This window comes from Falco punctatus (genome assembly GCF_963210335.1).
Source record: "Falco punctatus genome assembly, chromosome: 4".
NCBI lineage: Eukaryota > Metazoa > Chordata > Aves > Falconiformes > Falconidae > Falco > Falco punctatus.
The window spans coordinates 116,011,565-116,029,841 of record NC_137583.1 but is presented as its reverse complement, the minus strand read 5'-3'; the positions used below and the strand labels follow the sequence as shown (position 1 = coordinate 116,029,841).

General features: G+C 56.7%; 1 protein-coding gene and 1 long non-coding RNA gene across 2 annotated transcripts in view; both read right to left on the bottom strand.

Annotated features, from left to right (window-relative positions):
• The window catches only part of LOC308062018, a 459,477-nt gene that overhangs the window by 100,423 nt on the left and 340,777 nt on the right, over positions 1-18,277 (bottom strand). The window lies entirely within an intron of this gene.
• On the bottom strand, positions 1,577-18,015 carry LOC308063681 (fas-binding factor 1 homolog). Its single transcript, XM_080386981.1, has 30 exons — positions 17,897-18,015; positions 17,365-17,445; positions 16,997-17,024; positions 16,250-16,291; positions 15,836-15,926; positions 15,320-15,380; positions 14,398-14,788; positions 13,781-13,861; positions 12,887-13,006; positions 11,877-12,030; positions 11,514-11,647; positions 10,969-11,071; positions 10,433-10,828; positions 9,702-9,779; positions 9,311-9,405; positions 8,540-8,598; positions 7,720-7,764; positions 7,494-7,628; positions 7,191-7,291; positions 6,561-6,767; positions 5,919-6,026; positions 5,472-5,611; positions 5,066-5,184; positions 4,814-4,936; positions 4,272-4,457; positions 3,335-3,511; positions 3,030-3,167; positions 2,796-2,928; positions 2,318-2,436; positions 1,577-1,762 (listed from the first exon to the last, which is right to left on the bottom strand). The coding sequence occupies exons 7-30, from the start codon at positions 14,537-14,539 to the stop codon at positions 1,679-1,681; spliced, it is 3,177 nt and encodes a 1,058-aa protein (XP_080243107.1). The 5' UTR covers positions 14,540-14,788; positions 15,320-15,380; positions 15,836-15,926; positions 16,250-16,291; positions 16,997-17,024; positions 17,365-17,445; positions 17,897-18,015; the 3' UTR covers positions 1,577-1,678.

Sequence of the window (18,277 nt, the reverse complement as noted above, 5' to 3'; positions counted from 1 at the left end):
TCAGCCGAATTTAGAGGCACAGAAATATATCCGATCACAGGTTGAGGTCCCCCCCCATGGGCTTTTCTCTTAGGGGGTATATTTGAGCTGCCCCTTTTTGACTTCTAGTTACGCGTTTAGGAAGAGGGGGAGACCCTTGTTCCGACTCTGGTGGGGGAGTGGGCGCTCTGGGGACCTCTGCAGGAGCAGGAGGAGGAATGTAAGGAGGGGGGGTTAGAAGGGTTTCGTCTAACTCTCCCTTCTTTTTCTTTTGTTTAGTTTTTTTATTTCATTCAGCAGGTAAAGTCTAGCTCCCGGTTTTTTAGCCACACCTCCGCATATTGACTCTCCTCCGGGTTAAGTGTTTTTTTTTTTATTATTAACCCAGAGGTTTAATTGCTGTCTTACCCAATCTTCTTCTGACCCATAGACTGGCCAAAAGACATTTTTAGAAATCTTCTTCCCTCCCCATATCTTAGTACAATATTCTATCACTTTCTGCTTATCTTTCCCTAGGGTTCCAGGGAAATATCTCCAATTGTCCAAGATATATGCCAGAGGGGTATTCTTAGGTACAGTGGGTACCCTTCCCATGGGAGTCGAAGGCTTGCTGCCCTTCGCCCCCATCTTCTGGAATATCCACAAACATACACTCACTCGCTCCCCTTTTTCCTGGCCCAGTCCCTCGCGGGAGATGGGAGACGCAGTACTTAAGAGTCCGCACTCGCTTGGTTCAGTATATCGAACCTCTCACTCGTTATATTCCAGGAAACCCAATCCCGCCCGAACGGCAAACCTTGCGAACAAATTCGCAATATACTTACGCGTCCTGTATCTTCGTCCGGACTCTCGTGCACAGAATTTTTATGGGATTTTACCGGTTTCTCCTTTGCTCATTATTCTAGAATTTAGGTTCGTCGGTAAGGTTGGAGTAAGCTGTTGGTCGCGGGGCCGCGAAATGTCGCGGGGCGCCTCCCCGGAGGACCAAAGCCCACTGTTCCTTATCCGAGTCACGGCACCAGAAATTGTTATAAATTGAGACCACAACGGATCATAATCCAATTAAAATTTTATTAATTATAGCAAGTAGAATATGAGCAAAGACAGCGCTGGACGGCAGGGGAGTCTGCGCTCCACCAACTGCCGCCCTGAGCAGTTCAAACAGTCCCTTTTTATACATCTTTACCCGTGTTCATGAAGTAGTGGAGGTATTGACCCTTCACTCATATATCCTTATGTGGGGTTGTCTGTCTTGTTTCTGTCGGTTCCTGGACATCTGGCGGTTATCTTATCTTTCACAAGAGGCATCCTGGACATCTGGCGGTTATCTTATCTTTCACAAGCAGTGTCTGGTAGCTGTTTGCATAAGCGTTTTCATATATTTTGTTGCCTAAACTTTACATTGAGCTTAACATAAATCTTAATAAACAATACCCTAGTCCATAGTTTCTCACACCCACGGTGGCCACTGCCTCCCAGCAGTGCCTGCCAGGTGGCCAGGGACACTGGCCCTGAGGGATGGAGGCCAGACTTCCCAGCCCAGGGATGGATTTCACGCTCTGAACACTCCGAGGTTGCTTTTAAAGAGGACACTTCCTCAGCAGAGAACTGGGATTATTTATTGTTTATTTTCCTCCACAGCAGCCTCCTGCGGGGACAGGCACAGCCATCCCTTGGGGTGCGTGGGGATGCCACCTCCTCAGCCTGACAGAGATGAAGTGTTGTAGGTTGCTTTCTTCAGGGTGTCCAGGAAGAACTGCTCCTTCTCTAAGAAATCATGGTCCTAAGAGAGGGATAGATGGCACGGATATCAGAGTGCCACAGAAATGGGGTCACAGGCCAGGGTGCTGCTCACGAGTGATGGGAGTATCCCAAACCCTCCTCCGTGCGGCGAGCAGCGGGCAGGTACCCATCTGTGGTAGCCCCTGGGGTGTATGGGCTCCCCACAGAGCCCATAACCTCACACCGAGTGAGGCCCACAGAGGAAGGCTCAAAGAGCATCCCTGCCTGGGGAAGGACCCAGCAGGGAAGGAGGGGGCTGAGGATGGGGACATCATGAAGCCAGAGCCCAGCAGAGCTGGCTTCTGCCACCCAGGGATGGGGCAACGCCATCAAGCCAAGGATGTTATCAACCAGCCTGAAACAAGCCGTGAGGACGCACCAACCCTTGCTGCTGGTATCACTCTTCTAGGTGCCCACGGCTTCTGCGAGCCCACCCAGCCCAGCAACGATCTCACACCCACCCTGTGGCCGTCAGGCTCAACCCAGGCTTCACCCAGCCCTGCTCCCACCCAGCTGGTCTGAAGCCCTTTCCAGCCCTGGTTTCCCACCACCTCACCTGCTGGGCCCTGTGCTTCAGCAGCAACAATGTGGCGTAGAGCTCGGTGGGGCCAGCCCCAGTGTCCCTGCTACCCCCTGGGCTATGCCAAGGGAGCGCGCTGGTGGGAAGTGGAAAACCTGGAACAAGAGCCCAACCGTGTGGTACCGCTGCCGTTAGAGGAACAGCAGACGGACAAGTGTCCCTTTTTTTGCTGCCTGCATGTCCCTGCAGCAGGGTCCTCCCCAACCTCCCACTGCAAACGGCCTTTAATCCACCTGCCTCTCCCTTCCTGCCCCCTCTGCCCCCTCCTGGCACTGCCCTGGCTCAGAGGTCTCTGCTGAGCTCCTTCAGAGGATGTGAGGAGGCCAACTCACATCTGAGTGTGTGATGAGCCCCCAGGAACATCCCAAGCCTCCTGAGAAGTGGAATACAAGTGCAACTGGCCCCCAGCATGTCCCGTCCCCCCCCTCCCCCAGCAGCGTGCAGGAAGCCTTACACGGTGTGCTGGAGAGGCCTCTCCTAGGGGCACTGAGGCCCTGGTTTGTGTTCAGCAGCATCGCAGAGTTGGTGGGCAGTTCCTCACGTATCTGTTCGAGCTGTCTCCTCTGGCGAGCCATGCTCAGCCGCTCCTGCCCCATCCCCGGGAGAAAGAGAGAGAAACTGTTGGCAAAGGTTCAGGCCCTTGGCACAGCGGCCCCAGGCCAAGAAGGAAAGGCAAGGGAGTCTTTGCCTCGTGAAGACGCTGTTCCTGCTGCTTCAGCTGCTCCAGCTGCTGCTCCATGACCTGCAGCCTCCTCTGGTGCTCGGACTCTATCCTGCACGCCTCTTGCAGGGCTTGCTCCCCTTCCTTGTACTTCTGGGATGAGAGCTGCAAGGCAGAGCAGCTGAGGAGGCTGGGGACAGGGACCCTCGCTGCCCTGGGGCAGGGCTCCTTTGTGCACCCCCTGTTCCCCTCCCAGGACAGCGCTGGGATTCAGCACTCAAGGAGGGATGTGAAACCCCAGCTGTGAATTGCAGCGCAGATGCTTCACTTACCTTGGTCGTGCTTTTAATCTGCTCCTCCTGCTGCTGGATGCGCAGTGTGGCCCTGTCCACCTTCTCCTTCTCCAGCCTCAGCTCCTGCCAGGACTTGTCCAGCAGCTCCCTGTCCCTCACCAGCTGCTCCTCCCTGGTTTTCAGCTCATGGCTCCAGATCTTCAGCTCTGCCTGCTCCTAGGATGGGCATGGGGAAAATCAATGCACTACCTGCCCTATCCTGGACACTATCTCATGTCCCCCCAAGTGATGGGAGAGATCTGCCCCTGTTTTCCTTCTTGTGTTTGCCAGTTTGGGGTGCAGAGCAACACCACCAGGTACCCAACCAATGCTCTCATCCACCCACCCTTGGGCACCAGGGTTGGCAGAGCTGGGATTGTACAGGCACACACACACACACACACTCCTTCCCCAGAAAGGACGGAGCCCCTCACCCATGCTACACACTCTAAAACATGCTCAAGGCTTGGCAGTTTGTCAGCAGTGGAAACACCCAGCCTGAATGGTTATTTTCCACCCTGGTAGCCCTCAGAAATGCAGCCCTGCCACAGTCTGTGCCACACATCTCCTCTGGACAGCTCCAGGGGGGAGAACTGGCTCCAAACATGTCCCCATGGCATGGGGAGGTTCTGTTTAACCCACCATGGGGGTTTCCTCTCACCAGACTTACAATGGAGGCGGCTGTGCCTGGTCTGGCTGCCCAAACTCCTCACAGGCAAAGGGGAGAGACAGAGGTGACTGATGCTTCAGTCAACATCTAAAACAGGCTGGTGGAGGCTGCTCCTGGAACAGCCCGATTCTCACCACCGCAGTGATGTCTCTTAAAACTTGTTTTAAACACCTGAAGGCAGGGCTGAACATCTCCCCGGTGGGCAGGACCCATCCGTGAGCTGCCAGGTGGTGCTGGAGGCCATGGAGAGGGGCTCTACTGTGGTACCTTGGCCAGGCTCATGATGGTGCCCTCTCTCTGTGAGTCCATCTTCAGGGCTCGGTCCATGTTGCGCTCCATCTGCTCCTTCCTCAGCTGCTGCTGGGTGTGAAATTCAGCCCACTCGGCTGCCAGCTTCCGTTGCTCCTGCGAGCACTTCTGCATCACGGACTTCTGCTCTTCCAGCAGAGCACTCTGGGGAGCGTTGCCAGAGAGGGAGAGAAGAAGCACTAAGTCCCATTCGCCACAGGATTTTTCTCCTTTAACCCATCTCTGCCGTGCAACATCTAGGGGCTGGTTCAAGCCCACGGTGCCTGGTGTGAACCCTGTCACCGTGAGCTCTGGTCCCGTGTTCCTCAAGAACCAGCACGTGCCATGCGCACACACCGCGGCCTCCTGCATCCGTGAGCCAGAGGGCTGGCCTGACTGCGATTCCCCCTGTGTGAGGCTGAGGAGGCAGAGAGCTGCAGAAGGATGCTGCAGCCCAGCACCCAGCTCTTGCCTCCACCACACAATGCAGTGCAGCCCTGGAGATGTCTGCCCCACCTCACCTTCGCCCTCTCCAGCTCTGCTCGCTCCATGGACAGCTGCTGGGTCATGACTCGCCGCTGCTCCTCCAGTGAGTGCTGCAGTAATCCCACTTTGGATTGCTCTGCCGTTGCCCTCCATCGCTCCTGCGTTCAGACACAGAGGTGACAGATGCTATTCACAACCTCCAGGCCAGGAACCTCCAGTTGGTGAGACACATACCCCATACCCAGACAGGAGGGCCGACCCGGGCAGAGGACACAGTGTGGGCTCACCTGCTCCAGCAGCCGAGTCTGCTCACTCAGCCTGGCCTCCATTTTAGCGATCACCTCCTGGAGTCGGCTCCGCTCCTCCTCCATGTCCCTCTGCTGCTGCGATAGCCTGTCCTGGAGCACTTGGGGAGAGGCACGAGCAGCATGAGGCGGGAAGTTCTTCCCTTCTATCCACACCATGTTCACAGAAAAACTGTGTGTTTGTGCTCATCACCCCTGGCACATCCCCAGGACACTGCTTTGTAAAGGGAAGACCCCGAGATGTCCAGTGACCAAGGCAGGCAAGGCTTTGCCAGCCTCAGCTCCCAGCCTCTGGCTGACTCAGAGCAACTTCTCCTTGTTTTCTGGGTACCCCCAGCTCCGGTGGAGACCCCGCAGCCGTTCCGGCACAGAGGAACAGCAGACATACCCTTGAGCTGCTCGTCCCGCTGCCGTACCCCCATGGCCAGCTCCTGGGAGGTGGTGTGGTGTGTGGCCTCCACCTTTCGCGAGAGGTCATGCAAGTTGCTGGAGAACTTCTCCATCCGCTCGATGATGCCATTCAGAGACCTGCAGAGAGAAGTGAGGGGAGGGTCACCCCTGTGGGACACACTTCATCTCACCGCAATGGAGAGGGGGATATTTGGTGGCCCAAAGGCCGGGCAGCCCTGCCCTGAACCTCTCTGGGTCACAGCAGAGCAGTAGGAAGATGCAGCTCCTGCTTCCGGGGGGCACTGACGGGTATTACACAGCTCAGCATCCCCGCAGGCAGTGGGTGGGAGAGGGGATGGCCCCTGTTGCCATGGTCCAAGCCTGGTTCGTGTAGGACAGGGAATGCTGTGGCCAGGGACCAATGTGGGAACACAACTGTCAGTACCTGGTGTACGATGTGGCGCTGGTCACTGCATCGATCTCCTGGTCTTTCAGCCGCTTCAGCCGCTGGAGCTGCTCTTCGTGGTCTTTGCGCATCTCCTGGACAGACACCCTGCGGGACACGGGGAAGGAGCCTGCCACAGGCTGGCACAAACCAGTGCTCCCCATGATAGGCATTGTGGGAGAGGCTTGGTTGTGGGGCTGAGAATCAGGTGCCAGGAGCTGAGCTGGCATGGGGGTCTGTCCTGGGGCATTCCACCGACAGGCATCCACATTTGGGATGGGCCCAATTTTGGGGTTATGAGCTCCTCTACCAAAAACTGATTTGTCATTGACCCAAACTATGTGGACATCAGTGACTCACTGAACTCACTGACCTGAATAAAAGAGATTTGGGGGAAGATAAAACATTGGGTTCAGCATCTTTCAAAATACAATGCATTCACTCTGAAACCACGTCTCCAGTCAGATCTCCCTGTGTCCACCTACAAAGCAAATCCCCGTTCCAAAAGGCACCAAGCTGCCCACAACCCAGTGCTTCTGGAGTCTGGTTTCTCCTTTCACCATGTCCCCAAACCACTCCCTGGTTCCTTCGCTGAGACTGTGGGTACCAGCCACACGTGTGTGCCACTCGTGCCACTCTCACCTCTGCAGCTCTTGCAGACGCTCCATCTCCAGCTTGTTCTGCTGCTCCAGCGTGGCCAGGCGCTGCTGGTGCTGCGCCAGCAGCTCTGCCCGTGCCCGCTCCGCATCCTGGCTCTGCAGCAGGAGCTGAGCCATCAGCTGCTCCTTCTCCAGCCGCAGCCTCTCCTCCCGCTGCCCGTAGGTGTCCTCCACCACCTTCACCTGGTTCCTGCCCCGAGAGGTCACAGCCAGGAAGAAGTGTTGCTTCCACAGCAATACCCAGCACTCCCCCCCCCCCCCCCCGCAGAGCGCACACAGGGGTTTGCGAGCAGATCAGTGTTGCTGTGTGCATGGCGAAACACGCAGACCTGAGCCTTGAACCCTCCTGCTACTGCCCACTGTGCTGCCTGGTTGGGGGTGCGCTGGCAATGGGACCAGCCCCTCCTCCTTGTCACCCAGGGGACAGTGGTGGTGAGAGTGGACTCCCATGTTGGCTCACCTGTGGGGCTGCTCTCTGCCCCCACCACGTCCACATCGACATGGCTCTGCGCCCACCTGCCCCAGGGGCGGATTTGGGAAGCATCCCAGCACTCCCACCCCAGGAGAGACAGAGCTGTAGGCGAGGAGGGAAGCACAGGTGAGAGGCTGGTACCTGTGGGTGCTCTCAAGGAGATTCAGTTCCTCCTGGTGCCGCTGCTGGAGATTTTCCAGCAACAGTTTGTGCTGTGTCTGCTCCAGCTCCAGCATTCGGACCTGCCAGGCACCCGGAGAGAAAGTCCTTGTGCTGCCCTGGGGACAGAACTCCCACAGCAGCACTTGGTGGCCATAGGCGTCTCTGGACGGGGAGGTTTCACCTCTCTCCCCTGTCACCCTGATGCTATTGGGACAGGATATGGCTCCTTCTCCTCCCTCTGGGTCACCCGTGGTCCCCCATTCAGCAGGCAATGGGGCTCACCTGGCTCTCCAGCTCTGCCACACGGGCCTGGGCGCTCAGCAGCGCTGCCTGGCAGCCTGATGCATCCTCATGGAGCTGGGCTGCGGGAGCCCCCTGCCTCGTCTCATGCTGCAAGCCCGGGGCTGAGAACTCTGCCTACAAGGATGGAGAGAGAAGATCGAGGCCCTTCAGGATCAGTGGCTTTGTGGTGCGGCCATCAGCCTCCAAAAGAAGGCACCTGCCTTACCTGCAGCTGCGGGGCAGCCTGGACATGTGCCCTGGGTGCAGGAACCTGCGGAGACACAGGGATGCTCTCAGGGAGGTAAAGCCCTGGGGAGAACATCTCCTCCTAGCCTGGAAACGGCGATCCATCTCCAGCCTACTGCAGTACCACCCCCACCCCCTCCCCAGCCCAATCCCCGTGCTGGCGTGGGTCCCTTCTCCCCAGGTGACACTCGGCAGCCCCCACCCCAGACACAAGCATGCTGCGCTCTTCCTTCTCTGGGGGCAGAATCAAGGCTGAGACCACAAGCCCTCTGGGAGACAACATGTGTCCCACCACCAGGGCAGGGCGAGGAGCCCAGCTGGATGAGAAGGAGAGGCTTCAAAGACCAAGCAAGAGCTGCCTTCTCTGTGAAAGGCTTCAATTCTCCTTCAGTTGTCTAGAAATAATCTCAGAGCATCTTCAACACTATACTGGGGAAAATCAACTGAAGAAAAAGTCCTTTATCACCTGGAGCCTCTGTTGTCTAGTTAATATAATATGTATATATGCCTGGGGAACTGTGTAAATGCTGCTCAGGCCATGCAGGGCTATAAACACACATGATTTACAAAGCATCCATAGCACCCATGCTTTGGCCTGATAAACGCAACTTGTGGCACCTCGGGGAGCTCCAAACTCTTTGCCTCCATGGACACGGCTTCCCAGAGATGCAAAGTGGGGCACATCCTTCCTCAGGCCGAGGGAGCACGGACAGAGCGGGATGGCGGCGAGTCGGCAGCGGAGGGCTCGCGATCGCTGCCCTGATCCTGCACCGCTCGGGGCACGGACCCAGCACACCTACCTGAGTGAGCGGGGCAGGGCCTGGTGCCTCCTGCTTTCCTGGGAATGAGCCTGTAGAGGCTGAAAATTGGACAAGTCCATGATTTGAATATAGCAATGGGAACCATCCCCTCCCAGCAGGATGAGGGCCTGGGTCTCCTGGGCACAGCGATGAGGGTCGCGCTCCGCTCTGGGAGCTGGCAATGAGGGCAGAGGGTCAGACAGGCTTGTCCGTGTCTGCATCCCCACTCCACACACAACGGTGGGACTCTGCTCTGCAGAGTAAATCAAGGGACAAAGCACAGCTCCTCCTCCATCTCCATCACCTAGGGAGGAGACTGGGTCCCCTAAGCCACTTTCAGCGGCCTCTGAACCGGCGCACAGCCACAGCCCAGAGCAGAAGGGGGTCTTTCCAGCACATAGCACTGGTGGGACAAGTGTGGGGGCAGCAAAGGGAAGACAGATGGGGCAGCGTGAACTTATGCACACCCATTGCTCCGGCAAAGCGAGTCCCTCACAGCCTTCCGAAACCCCAAAGGCAGCACTGCGGAGCTCAGTGTGCCCCAGCACACCAGCTGACATGGGGATGGTGGGATCCTGCAGCTCAGCAACCTGCTCCGACAATGGCTGGTCAAAGCCTGGGCAGCATTCATGTGGCCAAGGGAAGTGCTGTGGTTCCTGCCTTTTTTTGGGGGGTTGGTTTTGGGTTTTTTTCAGGGCAGGGAGACCCTTCTCCGCATACCAAACTGTACAAATCTCTGCTGCCCGAACCGTACAACCACAGGAAACGCACCCAAGGCACCGGCATTTCTGGAGGGATGCCCCTTCGCAGGATCCAATGGTTGAACCGAGGCTTGTTTCGTGGTGCTGAGCCAGGGGACCGGCTGCCTGCGTGGGCACAGAGACACAAGTGACGCACAGCAGTGTCACAGCGCAGGGAGAGGCACGCAGACATTATCCCGCTTGGCATTTTTGCAAGTTTAAAGCTTGGCTGTCGCACTGCGATCGAACAGGCAAGGGCCCGACGATCCTTCAGCGCTGCCTTCCTTCCCGGTTACACAGGTCCCAGACCAAAGTGGTCACGGCTGGCTACCAGCCCTCCCCGCTCCCCCACCTACACATGCAGCCGCTTCCCACAGGAATTCTCCCTTGTGGAGGTGTCTGAAAGGTGAAGGAGGCCTCACCTGGAGCCATCTGCACTCGCTGCCTGGTCCTGCGGGACAGCTGCCTGCTGCGGTGCTCCTGTGGGGCTGGCTGGCTGGCTGCAAGCAAAAAACATCCCATGGGGGAGAGCCCAGGAGGCAAGGAAAGACAAGATCCTTTCCCTCAACACCAGTTCCTGCCTTGCAGGTGAAAACCTATCCCACTCAGCTGCGGCAGGATTCAACCTGTTGGCTTCAGAGGGAGCAAAGACACCTCAGAACCTCCATCTCTGGAGGAACACCAGTTCCTCCTTGCTGCATCCACCCCCTTCCCCTGGGCAACATGCCCCTGCCCACGACACACGCGGCTGCTTCTCTGCAATTCACTTCTGAGTCCCATCCCAATGGCACAAGCCTGAACCTGTCTGTGCCAACTCAGCTGGAGGAGGTGGTTTTCCTGGAACTAGGAGGAACGAAGGGGAAAGAAGGCAGGAATGAGGAGCATGCGTGGAGCTCGTGGGGGTATGCTGATCCAGGACAATCCCACAGGACCTGGGGCAGCACGTGCAATCTCAGCCATGACTAGAAGGAGAGCCCAGAGGTGCGATGGCCCTGCAGGCTGCACCAGTGGGAGAAACCTCTGCGTTATTAACCCAACCCGAGGCAAGAGAGCACTTAAAATGGATTTCTTAAATCCGAGCAGAGGATTTCTGAGACGTCCTGTTGGAGCAGCTGCATGATGGGAGCCCTGTGGCCACCAGCTGTGCTTTTACCTGACAGGAGCGTGGGGATCCAGCCCTCCTTCTGGGGACTCCAAGGGCTTGGCACTTTGCTCCTGAGCCTTCGCCTGTGCTTGGGCTTTCTTGCGAGACAAGGCAGCGCTCAGCCAGTTGTCTTCCTCCAGCGGGTCAGGTTTAGCCAGCGCTGCCTCTGCAGCCGGGAGCTGGCTGGTGGGGCCGGGCTGCTGGGCTGTGCCAGGGCTGGGGTAGCTCACTGCAGGATTGGCTTTTGCTGCAGATGTTGGCTTTGCATCCATAAAATCCTCATCTTTCAAGCCCAGCCAGTCACCTCGAGTCCGGCTGCTCCGCACAGGGCTGTGCCTGGCTGAAGGAGGAGATTTGGAGCGGGGTTCTGGTTTTGGTTCGCTGCTGTTCTCGGCTGGAAACCTGCTGCAAGGAGAAGCAGTCACATATGTGCCTGTGAGAGGACCCCGGGGACCCTGCCCGGGGACCCTGCCCGGGGACCCTGCCCGCTCTGCCGCGGGGGCAGCGTGGCTGCTGGCTGGAGCTCCACACGCAGAGCACAATACCTCACAGGCTGCCTCCTCGCCGGCTGGCCCTTGGGCATGGAGGCCACCGTCGGCTGGTACGCTCCAAAGACAAAATCCTCCTTGTCCCAGCCGTCTTCCTTCTCTGTTCAGACAAGCAGCCTTGAGTCAGCGCCTAGAGGAGCGGCTGTTTGCAAAGACACCAGCCCTCCTCCTCCTCCCCTGCAATTCCCACTGCGATTGCTGCCTCTGGGAAGACACAGCTGGAAACATCTTCCCTGGAAACCTGCAAGCAACGTGTCTCCTCCACGTGGCTGGGAAAAGTTGCTTTGCTGAGAATCAGTCCATGTCCAAAGGCAACTGAGTTACAGCTGCTGTGCAAATGCCCCCAGGCTGCCTCGAAGGCAGGGTACAACACTTTTGCATCAGTCACCTTTGCCCCAGAGCTGACTGGGAGCCCATTAGCCACCCTGCTGACCACTACAGAAAGGGTATTTCCCCTTCAAGGACATTAGAAATCAATCTCGCCCTCCCAAGCCAACGCCATCACCTCTGCAGACCTTCCCAGCATCCCTGGCCACGCTCACCTGGCTGCTTTTGGTACTTCTTATCCAGTTTGAACTCTCTGCGCTCTCCTGTGCCTGGCTGTTCCAGGATTTTGGCCACGGAATTTCGTCCCAGCAACTCATCCAGCTTGGAGCGGGCTGGCCGGAGCACCTCTCTGTTGGTGACACAGTGGCAGATAGGTTTCCCTGGGAGGCAGGGCTGTTTCTTGTCACACAGCCTTGCCAGGGTGCTCTGGCTCTTCTCTGTGAAACGAGGCTGCTCTTGCCCCTTTCTGGGACCCACAGGCAGAAGCTCCAGCATCCCCCCCCCCACAGCATGCTGGCACCATCCCAACGCACAAGCCATCCCCTGCTTTACTCTCACTGCCTCTTCATTGCCCTTACTTTTCTGCCTTCTTTCCCTGCTTCTCAGCTCCTTTTGAGCCACTGCCAAGTCCCAGCGCATGCATCAGGTCGTCATCAGTATCTTCAAAAGTGAGCTCAGCCCTCCTCTGGACCGGGGCCACGGTGTGCAGGGGCATCTGGGGTGGAGGTGGCTCTGTGGATGGGATCACACATGGTAAAGGTTTGATCAGGGCTTTTTTTTTTTTTAAACAGGAGATCAAAGCATCCCTGCCTGCTCTTATCTCTCAGGACCATTTAAAAAGTAATTTTTAAGATCAGCGAACAGATCTCACAGCAAGTAACACAGCGGCAATGCACTACTGCCTGGTCTGCAGCCATGCATCCACTGCTGGGACACTGCTGGGTGCCACTGACACTGGGGTTTCCAGCTCTGGATAACGCCAGGAGCTTCTTTAGCTTTGAAAGTTTCCAGTCAGATAATTCCTGTCCCCTTTTGCCTAAAGTCCCTCTCTACCAACACACCTTAGACCTTGCCCTAACCCACCAGCTGCTACTTGCATCCAGAGTAGATTTATCAGGGTGAAAGGTGATTTTAGGGGACCCTCAGACCCATTAGCATCCCTGCTGCAGGAACAAGAGGGACAAGTGCCTGTAACACAGCCACAGCTGGATCCCACCCAGAGGTGCCCCAGTTGTGGTGTGGCACGGACTGGTGCTGCTCTCAGACACGCAAATCCTGACCCAGAAAATTTGTTCTCATTTGGCAATGCGTGCAGAACGGGCTGGATGAGGTCAAAGGTAAGATCAGAGCCTCCATTCCTGGAAAGGAAAGCTCAGCTCCATAATCTGCGGCGCACTGCAAGTATCAAGCACTTGGTGAGCTGTGGCACAATTAACCCTGTTACCAAGCTGCTCTATAAATTACGTTACTGGCTAATAAGAGGTAGGACTAGGTGGCTTTCAATGTAATCATTTTGGATCTCACACAGACTAATCCATGCTGCTGATTTATGTAATACAAAGAGGATGCACTGAGCAACCCCACTTACCTTTCTCTTTGCTCTGTTCTGGTTTTTCCTCAGAGCTGCTTTTAGCACCTGTTGGAGCTGGTTTCTTGGGAGCATCCTGCTCCTCATCAGACAAAAGTCCTGCCAAAGGATCATCTAAATCTGGGAATTACCCAGCAGGTACAGGAAAAGAGAATAACAAAACAAACAAACAAACGCAACGTTATTTAGAAGAAGAGCTCTGCACTACGCCAGCCACTGTTCCCCACAACGTGCACGTGGGGACAGCAGAGTGTATCTGCCCAAAGCCATGAGCGCGGGTCCTGCAGGGACCTGGGATACCCTTGAGTCTCCGTGAACTTCAAACACTCAAAGACTTAGATTTCCGTTCAGTTTTTCCACGTTTTCATCCTCCCGGAAGAAAATAACTCAAAAATTTGGGTGCTTTAATGCCTGAACACAGCTTAGGCAAAGAAAAAGGGGAGAAAGGCCACCTAAATCACCTAAAGCCCATTAGGGTTTTTGTTTTTTTTTTTTTTTTTTTTAACAGATTTTAACAGATCCTGATCTTTGTTAAAGCACAGGCTTTGAGAACCAGATTTCAGCTGTGCCAGGAAACCACTCCCCTGTTCAGAAGCTGGACAGAACCCCCCCTGACACAGGGGCTCCCAAGTGTTACAATCATTAAAAACCAAAGCACATATAAAAATGCAAATGCCCCCAGGAATCACCCCCCAGTCCTGTCCTGGGGAGGGCCTCGAATGCAGAGGTTTTTTTCCCTTTGGTCACCTCTGAAGGATTACATTTGCACTAGCATCATAGGGGTGAAGGACTCCGTATCTTATTAACCAGTCAAGCCTCCAGCTAACCGAGGAGGCAAAGAGCACGGGCAGAGCCCCCAGCGCCCCCCCGCAGCCGCGTGAAGTGAGATCCCACCTTCAAAGTTAAATTTCTTGTTGTGTCGGGGAGCGGCAGGGGATGAGAGCGCCTTCTTTTCCATCGCAGGCACTTTCTCTCCTAGAAAGAGAGGCCACGGCTCTCAGAGACAAGGTACTGCAGAAATGCCCCGGTCCCACCCTAGCTAAGGGTCGCTTTTTGGGTGGCAGCCCCCTAAAAGCACCCGCTGTGATGGACAGACCCCCCCACAGCCCTGCCAGGTGCACATCTCTCCGGAGGGGTCTCCTTGCAAGCAGAGGAGAAAAGGGCCAGGGGAAGATCAGGGCACTTTAGGGGCTGGCAGATCTGAAATGCAGCTCCTCTGGCTCTCCTTGCCCCCAGAGCAGGGGGCTCCCCACCAGAAACACTTTGCACCGCCCCAGGGAACAGCCGAGTGGTGTTTGGTGGGAGGTGGCAGCGGCTGCTGGTGTGAGTGACGTCCAGGGATCTCCTAAGGGATAACACATGGCCAGAATAACACTCCTGCAAAAAGCAACCAGGAAAAGCATTTTAGGGAACAAATCCACTTTTTGCTCCGTATCCCAGATAAGGATAGGAAAATATCCCTGCTCGTTTACAATCAGGGTGTGAAAAGAATAGCAGAATCTCCTTTTTACCTTCCTCAGGAGCTACCAGCTTCCCTGTTTTTTTTACTCCTCCTCCCAAGAAGTCACATTTCCCAGGACCTTTCACAGTTGCCTTCCCTGGCCCAGAACTGGGTTTCGGGATTCCCAGGAGATCAGCTTCCATGTCGTCCATATCCTGGAAAGCAAGAGGACAAGGATGGGGAGCAGGGTGAGAGCTGCTTCTCCCTTCGGAGGCTGGTGCTGGAGGCCATGGCAGCGCGCTGGGGCGGAGATGGAGGGGATGGATGGAGATGGAGGGGATGGATGGAGATGGAGGGGATGGATGGAGATGGAGGGGATGGATGGAGATGGAGGGGATTTAAGGACTTGCCTTCAGGGTCTGCAGCACAGCTTGTGGGTCTGTGTCGGAGACACTGGATCCCTGCATGCCAGGGAGGGGAGACATCAGAGGGGAAGAGATTTTTGGAAACTCCTCACCCCTTACCCCATATCCCTTGATATCCGTTTTATGAGATAGAAGAATACATGCCCAACTCCTCCTGGTGTCCTCCTCTCTGGAAACCCCCTGTGCCCCAATTCCTTTGCTGAGATCCTGCTGCCTCTAGGAGAAGCATCAGGAAAACCCAAGGCCGTTGCTCTGGGTGAAGGTCCTTCCTACAACACTTTACCCAAAGTGCACGCAGGAAGGCTGGGCTGCAGCAGCACGTGCCCCCCAGCTTTGCTCCATCTCACCCAAGGCACCAGGAAGCCCTTCTTCCACCACCACCCCCGCCCTGTCCTGTCTTCCCCACCCCACTGGGATGCTGGAGAGGGGTTACCTCTTCAGCCAGACATCACAGCTCATCGCTGGCACGCCACTGCTGACCTGGCTGGGGTGATACCGCCGCAACCTTGGCCCGGCTCAGCCCCAGCCCTCGGGACTCCCAGGCTCTTTCCTGAACCTTGGACTCACCTCTGCAGAATTTATGTCCTTCGCAGGGAGTCTGTCGAAGAAATCATCTTCTAAAATGGACCTATGACACAAGCCCGGGGGTTAGCAGCACCACACGTGAGCTCGGCCAGTGTGTCCAGGGACAGCCAAGCCAGGCCAGGCAGCGGGAGGCAGAGGAGACCACACAGGGCTGCCACACCAGCCGCATCGTACAACGCAGAAAATGAGGCTAAAATAGCACTGGGATAAAGGACGGCAGTGCTGGGACTGCTCTATTTAAGCAACTGTTACAAAGCAGATTTACAGAAGATGTACAAGGCTGGGGGACACCCAACTCTTGCTGGAAAGCTTCGGGCTCTGGGCTCCCAGTTCCCAAAGGCATCACAGAAGATAACTCGCCTTCCCAGGCAATCACTGTTGGGGCAGGGAGGGAGGTGGAAAAGCCAAGGATGGGGCAGATCAGAAGGATTTGGGGAGGACAAAGAGATCTTCAAGTGAGATCTCTCACAGGAGAGGCTGTGTCTGAAAGGCACTCACTTCTTTCTGGCCTGCAAGCCAGTGTCCTGGGCTCTCCTACTGCTGCCCACAGCCGGCTGGGAAGCTTTGGCAGATTTAACAGAGGTTTCATCTGGAAACAAGACAGGGAGAGATGAGGATGATGGACACGGGCATATTCCTGACCTAGGCACTCCAAAGGGGGATCTGCTGTCTACCCCGGGGCCACAGAGGCTTTTAATCAGAGGTGAACTTCACTTTGCCTCCCCAAAAGCTGATGTCCAGCCTATTCAATGGCCTCTGACTCCGAGAAGCCCTGCTCCCTGCTCCATCCCCTCCTCACAGCTGGAGCCCCCTTGCAGATCAATGGCTGTTGCACCAGCACCTCCTGCTCCCAGGAGGGGAGTAAGAATAGAAGGACGCTGCCCTTTCAGCTGAGAAGAAGGTTCGTTTTACCATCATAGCCCAGGAGGTCACCAAGCACATCATCGATGGAGCCTGAAATGAGACAAATTAAGCTGTTGAGGCAGGTGAGCTCACCAAGCAGGCATAGGAAAGCTCCCAGTTTCAGTATGGCTTGCTCTTTGGAAATCTGCTAGAATAAAGTTTTGGTCTTAAGCATCATCAGCGTCAGGCCTTCCTTGTCAGTCTAGAGAGAACTGCCAGGACCTGATCAGTATTTTGTGGATAAAAAATTTAGCTTCACTTAGCCAGAAATGGGGTATCTTTATCAAATGAACCAGCTGCTTTGTATTCAGTTAGTCACTGGCCACAAGCAGCACTTAACCTGTGAGCTCTCACCCCGCAGGATCTCGAGTCCCTGGGCAACCCCAAAAGCACTGCTTCAGTATCAGGGGCTGCAAGAGGCCTCCAAACAGTATCCCTCCAAACAGGGATAAGGTGATGGGAAGAACTGAAACAAATGCTTATATTCTCCCCTGAATTTGGGAAAGCCCACAAGAAAGGAATGTGGGACCTCAATAAACAAATCCGCTTGATGTGAGAGGCAGGTGAAAATTTCTGGTTCAGGAACGACATGATGATGCACTCAACCATCTGCAGCTTTCAGACAAGGATCATGAAACATTTCAGTAGCCAGGACTGCCACCTGAGAGTGTGTCCCCCCCCCCCTGCCCCAGGCATTCCCAGCAGATCGAAGCACCTACGGACAGCAAAAGGAAAGCCTGCAGCATATGTACGTACCTCTTAAACTTTTCTTGGGTTTTGTAGCCTGGGGAGAAAGAAAAATTCCCTCATTAGAAAATGAAGCAAGTCTGTCCTGGACTTTCTCAAAACACACTAAAGCCAGAGGCAGGTTTCTCCAGAGCATCCCATAAACAGCAGCGAGGCCCTCCTCCTGCCCGTGCTGTTTGGGAAATGACACGTGAAATGCAGAACTACAAAGGTATTTCCAACTTCAGAGACACGGGTGAGCACAGCCCCTCCCGACTGCCAGCTGGGCAGGACCCTCCAGCCCTTGGGACCACTTCTGCCTCCAGGCAGAGCTGCCAGAGCATCAGATCCGGATTTCCCAGCCCCGCCTCAGCCCCGCACCGCAGGGCCACGCTCACCATCAGCGTCCGTTTACGGATTCTTCTTCCACGTTGCAGGGGGACCCGGCACCACTGGTCACATCCACACCAACCTCCTGCCTGAAGGGAGAGGAGGGTTCCCCGATGTGCCACCACGGCCGGAGGCACCTCTCCCACAGAGATGTCCCTCTCCGGCTCGGGGGGCTGCAGCCTGCCAGGCTGGCTCCGCGCCGCGCCCACCCCCCGAGCCCCTCTCAACAAGGCTCCATTTGAGTCTGAAAAACACCCCCCCCCCGCTCCCCAAACCGGCTTCGTGCTCCTGCAGCCCGGGGGGGACATCACACCCCCCCCAGGGAACCAGGGAGGGTGAAGGTTCCGGCCGCCCCCGACCCCAGCACAGCCCGGGGGGTCCCGCTTAGCCCAGAGCCTGCGGAGCAGCCAGGGGCAGAGGGAGGGAAACCCCCCCACCCACCCCCCCTTGGGTCCGGGGCACCCGCGGGGACCTGGGACAAGCAAAGCGCTGCTGGAGGCGAGGGGTGCGCGGCCCGGAGGCGCGGAGCCCCCCACTTACCGCTCAACCGCCCCCCGGCTCCGCCTCTGCGCATCCCGTTGCCATGGCGCCCGCTGCCCCCTGACCCCGGCGCCCCGCGCCAGCGCCCGCCAGACCCCGAGCCCGCAGCCCCCCAGGGCCGAGCCCGCAGCCCCCCGAACCCGCAGCCCCCTCACCCCCAGCCCCCCGAGCCCGCAGCCCCCCAGCCCGCACCGGTAGCACGCCGGACACCCGCCCCCGGAAGGCCGCGGCTCACCCGGCACGGCCCGGCCCGGCCCGGCCCCTCCCCCCCGCGGGACGATGGGATGTGTAGTCCCCGCCGGGCCCCCGGAGCTGGGGGTGCCCCCAGCGCTGCACCCCCCGCACGAGGGGCTGAGAGCGGCTGCGGTGCCCCCGGCCACC